Below are 5,972 nucleotides of genomic sequence, written 5' to 3' on the forward strand. Positions count from 1 at the left end.
TGTGCCCCCTCCCGGCTTCTTGTGCACCCCCAGCCTTCTCAGTCGGTAGAGCATGGAAAACTAGAAAGTCCTTGGCTAGTGTAAACATTACCTGGCAACAACTAAAACATCGGGGTGCGTTATCAACTTTGTTCCCATCCTAAATCCAAAACACAGCCCTGTACCAGCTACTAGGAAGGAAATTAACTCTATCCCTGCCGAAACCAGGACAGCTTCTAATAAGGTTTCCCATTGCCTTTTTCGTACAATGATTTGGTGCATAAAACGTTCTGATGCCAGAATGTTTGTCTTCACAGTTTCCCCGTTTGGCTGTTGGATTTTGAACGGAGGAACCCAGATGACAGATTTGACGAGGATAAGCTTTTCCTATTTGTCACCAGAGAAACCCAATAGCTATGATGGGTTGAAAGAGCACTTAAGCGTCAATTCTCACGCTCAAAAAAGCCATCCCAAGGGACACACAAAGCATTAGTAAAAAACTGTTCTAGTTATTCTTGAAAGATACAGGGTGTGAATTTACAGATGCAAACGTATAATGCATTTCGCTTTTCTGCTTTGTTGGTCTTACCTTAAGTATGTTTTTGTAGGATACGTACAAAAAAGTTGGCTACGTTCATTGCTGTAATGGCTTATCAATCAAAACGCTTGGAAACTTTAAACTCTCTTTAGCTCCCAAGTTTAAAAGCCAAAATATATGTTTTAAAGTATAATTTTTCAAGGAGTACGTACTTATTCTTATCTAGCAAAGCATTAAAGTACTTGTTTTTAAGCTAAACTAACTCTGTTGAAGGCCTTGTTAAGCAAGGATTTGATGAGTGAGCTGGATCAGGGCCGGAACTCCGCGTCTTGCCAGACTGAACTCTTTGAGTTATCTGACTGCTTAAAGAAAAATCTGTTATCACTTGGCTCGGGCTCGCTATTTGGAAGTTCGAATGGCAAGAAGTTCACTTGTTCTGCTTGTGGATGGTGCCCTGGAATCAATGGTGTTACTCAAGATTCGGCAGCAAACCTCGGAAGGGCCTGCCTGCACAGTGACAGTCCGCACCACCACGAGGTCAGCTGCCCAAAAGGCTCTGGCTGCCCCTCAGGGCGCGGACAACTGGCGAGACCGGGGAACAGTCCTCGGCGCCAACGCCAGGACCCAGTTTCTGAAGTGTCTGACGTCGAGCTGTTTTAGCCCGAGACGAGCAGGGGGCTTTGGTGCATGAGCTGGGCCTGATCGGGCAGAGGATTCTGTGCAAACGAACCCTTGTTTTTAAATGGATCGCGATCCTTGGTGTGTCTTCGTTTTGAAATAGTTGACATAGAAAAACTCTTTCAAAAATGCTTACCTAATAAAAAAGTCACAATTTGCTTGTTTTTATTTATTCAGCACACTTGCTTAAAAATGAAGTAATGAGGAAGAATGCAACGTTGAAGACAAAGCATGAGTTCTTTGATGCTGACCTCAATTCGTTCATTAGGGATCACTACGGTTGAAGAAGCTGAGACAGGTTTCATGTAATTTTTCATTGCTTGAAACCGAGGAAGGGCCAGTTTTCCTTATTTCCAGGTCACAAAAGAGCCAGTGATCTGCCGAGTTCATCAGCTGCCCACGGCTTCTGCCAGCTGACGGCGACACTCGGCCTGGATACACACGTACACATTTGCGTTACCTCGCGGTTAACACACCGCTGCCTGCGTGACGGGGTAATCCAGGCTCAACTCGTGCACTTCACTTGCCAACCTCCCGGCAACCAGCCAAACCTAACTGCTGCAACGCAGACGGCTTCTGCTGTTTCCTGGCAGGAGTGCTTTTAAGGAATAGTATTTGATTCCCTCCCTTTTCCCCACGGGTCCCTTATCATTGACTTCTTGAGCAACGAGCCTAGGTGAACGCAGAGGAAGGGGCAGGTACAGGAAGAGCTATCTCACCTGTCCAGTGAGTATGCTACAGGATCAAAATTCTCCCCGGCAGTGACTGTCCCTGGTCTGAAGAGCACGCTGCCTGAAGACAGAACTCTGATCCGGAGAGTTCTCTTCCCTTCTTTTACAGCGGTTAGAAAACAGTCTACAGCAAGCTTCGTGGATGAGCTACTTCCATCTAGAGCCCCTACATAATTTATACTTGTGCCTCTACAATGTCACAGCAACTGTAAGTTGTTACTCACCAGAGACTTCCTCATCACCGTCATAGGATAAATCAAATATTCAGGGAGGGGGGGGAAAATCCCAAAGCAGCATAGTTCTATATTACGCAAGAAAAGCCACACACCAGTAAGTTCTGAAATTGAAGAAATGGTTATATTGTCCAGATATAGGAAATATTTAATAAATATATGTTAAAAAGTTGTTTTAAAGCATTTTTAGGAAGCCTTGGATTGTAAATAACATCATAGAAACAGCTGGTTAAATACATCCATTTTGCACTATACTATTTACTTGTAGCAAACATCGTATCATAAAAGTGACTTCCATGGTTACTGGTAGCAATTTTACATTTGTCAAAAATGTTACAACATTTAAATCAACATACAAGAGTAAAAAAACTAAACAGACTAGAACCAGAATTTTTAGAGCTATGATTTAAGTTTTCCTTGTTTCCTCTTTAGACACAATTGAAGGTCACCGTTTACAAAATGGCTTTACAAAATTTTGGGAGTGTGCAGTTAAAAAACCAGCGTGGCCAATGCACTTCCACAGGCGTGTTCATTGCCACAAATCTTCCGTGCGACCGAATTTGAAGACCAGTCCTCTGTTTAAAACAGAATAAAGGGACATGAGTACATAACGGAGCCGATCAAATACCCAGTATTTTAAATACATGATTTCAGGGAGCAAGTTGTAGTATTTGTAAATCCAGTTCCTGGTCCTGCAACGAAACCTGTGCAGACAGATCCCAGAGGTCTACTGCCTTTACCAGCAGTTTATCGACCCACGTCTAGTTACAAAACAGGGCTTAAGAAAAAACAGATCACAGCACGTTTCAGTTTTAATCATTAAAAACAAATTAGGTAAGAAATGAACAAAAGAAGATAGTCTTACCCAAAAAAGATGAATGCATTCTGGAAAAACACAGCTATTCCTGGGTATACTACTGGTTTTTCTAACAAAAGAGAAAAATCTCCATAATTTTTTTGGAAGTCACGTTCAAGAATATCCCATCTCTGCCATTTCAGAACCACTACGCTGCGCTGTGATAGCGGAGACAACCAGTTTCATTTCAATACGAACATCTGGAGTCTATGCACTGTGGAGCAGCGGCAAGGAGCCGAGTTAGACAGCAGGGTCCGTTACAATGGAGGATTCCCGACTAGACAGGGGGTGAAGTGACAACAAACATTTAGCGCTGTTGCTACTACGTAACAGTGTTCTCGCGTGGAATTAAGACAGCACTACGCAGCTCATAGACCCCCTTCATTCTCCAACAAGACGGTCCCCTCCAATCTCTCTTGCTCAGTTGTGTGACACACAAGACAAGCGTAAGCCTCACCCCACCGGGAAGGTAATTCAATGGCTTTTGGCCCCCCCCCCCCAATCATTTAGCTTCCCAAATAGAAGAAGCCTCGCCTGTTCTCTAACCAAAAACGTGCCTCTCAAATGCAATGCTCGCGAAGACTGTAATTATCACATGGGACTGCACATCCTGTTTGGAATGCACATGTGTGTAAGCATGTATACATATATATTCATAGGTAATGACAATGTACAAAATGGGAGTGCACGTTAGCACTACTACGCAACCAATGCACCTAGGTTTCCTTGAAAATCCCCTGTGAATTGAGCGAGGCCAAAGCTGACGAGAATGTAAATTAAACAAAGCCACCCATGTGCCCTGACGAGTCTGAAATTCACTTCAGCTCCAGGTACAAGTGGTGTCTTTACACTTACCTGAGCGACCTAACTTCCTTTGGAAAAACAAAGACAAACACACTGCAGTTTTCATGTCTTTCTCAAGACCTGCCTTCACAAAAAGCTACTGTGGTACGTGTTAAGGTATGAATTGAAACAGGCAATTTGAATTATTTTTTTCCCTTTTGCTAATTTAGTATACAGGCTTTGGGAGCAATTTGCACAAAACCAGCAATTTTTATTCTGGGAATAAGTGTTCACCCAGGGAATTATTCCCATATAACTGCAGCAGTGTAATTATATCAGCACAGCTCCCAGCTGACCAAGACCTGTGTTTCTAATGAGGCTAGTTGGAAGTTTGTGACTTAGAAATAGATAAAATCCATCCCAATAATAGTAGATAGTATGGAATAGTGATGCGTAGGGAACCAAAATATTAAAACTGGGCCTGCCTAAAACTATCTAAAAATAAGTGCTAAAATTCCATAGTCATTTAAAATACTTTGAACTTCCAAAAACCGATCAGGTCACATCCCATGCCCCATCTTACCTTTAACAACGTAGCCTCCAAAAAGGATCCACATGGAAGCAATCAAAGATCCAAAAGCCATCATAAAACCGATGAACAGCCAGATCCGAGCACCTTGAAAAAGACGCAGGGATGTTTTGTGCCTGTGTCCGAGTACAGGCACTTGTGACTTTCCGCACGCCTTTGTTTCAGAGCACCTTCTGTCACGCACCAGAGCTAGGCACAGATACACAGCGTGCACCCTGCTACAGCTCCTGCAAGACTTAACGGCTTCACAGATCTATCGCTATACAACAGCCCTCACCACCGTACCTGTTTGTCCTAGACAGCCTTCACTGTAACTGTCACCCCGCACTTGTCCGTTAGACACCGCATTGATCCTGTACGAGCAAAACAGGATAGAACTGGGTAAACATAGGTAAAGCAAGCAAAACAATAGGAGAAACTTCTCAGCAACCTGTATAGAAAGGATGACGTTGTGGGGTTTGGTATTTTTTTTTTTTTAAAAGAGGGACAAGGCTAAAACTTAAAAAGCATTTCTCCAAGGACTAATAAGACCTAAGTGTCTCTAATAAGACACAATTTTTTTTAAGTGGTTCCTTACTATAAATATCAACAAATATAAGAAAGATATTACAGATACTCAGATAGTAACTCGCTTTGTTATTCTTAGTTACCTCTCCGTTTAAAGACCACGCGTTCTTTTATTAATTGCATAAAATAAGTTCTAGCAGTGTGTAGCTCTGAGAAATTACACTTACATTAGGAATGCAATAGTGGCTATAACCCCACAGGCATGGTATGAATGGTTGAAGTCTTCCACTTTAGGGTATTTTACAGCTGCATCTATGATTATCCACCAACCTGTAAAAAACTATTTAAAAAGAAGAAAAAGCACAATAGCTTAAAATACGGACTCAAGCCTTCTAACAATATATACGATTGCTCTAGAAAAAGTAACGTTAACATATAAAATCATTCTTACAGTCTCCAACCCAGAGTCAACTGATAGCATAACTAGTTTTGCCATCAACTCAGGAACAAGGTTAAAGGCAAAGCCAGAGATTTACCTACTCCCAGTAGTTATTACATGGGTAGAAGCGGCAAAACTTAAGTAACACGTGGATGCAAGCACCCAAAACAGATTTTGTCGTTAACTCTGCTGCTACGTACAAGGACAACGTATCCCTGTTCTTCCTTTTACTTCCAAACAGCTAATGATTTTTAGCTCATTGACAGCTGACTCCATCTAAAAAGCCCGAAAGCAGCCTAAGAGAAGCTGTACGCACCAGCACTCCTGCAGCAACAGAAGCGATCGTGTTTCGTTTCTCTCCCCAGTCAACACACTCCGAGCACCTCAAGCTCTCAAGAAAACCTGACATTTTTCAGCGCTCTGAAGAACTGGAGAAGAAAAAGGGACGTTACTTTCCAAGAGGAAACCCATCACACACCAAGGGCTGGCATGCAGCAGTGCGCATCGTGCGAGGCAGGTTAAAACTGCTACGCGCTACCCGAAAATCCCACAGCCGGGGCCCCTTCCCCAAGGGCGACTGAGCAGAGCAGCCGACGGAGCCCGGCCACCGGCACCCACCCGGGAAACCGCCGGAGAGGC

General features: G+C 43.2%; 2 protein-coding genes across 4 annotated transcripts in view; one reads left to right on the top strand and one right to left on the bottom strand.

The window, feature by feature from the left end:
• LOC103923714 (RH-like protein) overlaps positions 1-1,354 on the top strand; it is a 14,379-nt gene extending 13,025 nt beyond the window's left edge. For all 3 annotated transcript variants that reach the window (XM_009332128.1, XM_009332129.1, XM_009332127.1), the window contains one exon: positions 297-1,354. In XM_009332128.1, the coding sequence (XP_009330403.1) occupies positions 297-323 (27 nt within the window). In that variant the 3' untranslated portion in view covers positions 324-1,354. The remainder of the gene's footprint in view (positions 1-296) is intronic.
• A 904-nt stretch (positions 1,355-2,258) lies between these two features.
• On the bottom strand, positions 2,259-5,758 carry TMEM50A (transmembrane protein 50A). Its single transcript, XM_009332130.1, has 6 exons — positions 5,650-5,758; positions 5,122-5,234; positions 4,673-4,740; positions 4,382-4,474; positions 3,025-3,085; positions 2,259-2,734 (listed from the first exon to the last, which is right to left on the bottom strand). Exons 1-6 carry the CDS (start codon positions 5,740-5,742, stop codon positions 2,689-2,691), a joined length of 474 nt encoding a protein of 157 aa, XP_009330405.1. The 5' UTR covers positions 5,743-5,758; the 3' UTR covers positions 2,259-2,688.
• Positions 5,759-5,972: the final 214 nt, after the last annotated feature.

This window comes from Pygoscelis adeliae, unplaced genomic scaffold, assembly GCF_000699105.1.
Source record: "Pygoscelis adeliae isolate BGI_AS28 unplaced genomic scaffold, ASM69910v1 Scaffold359, whole genome shotgun sequence".
Classification (NCBI taxonomy): Eukaryota; Metazoa; Chordata; class Aves; order Sphenisciformes; family Spheniscidae; genus Pygoscelis; species Pygoscelis adeliae.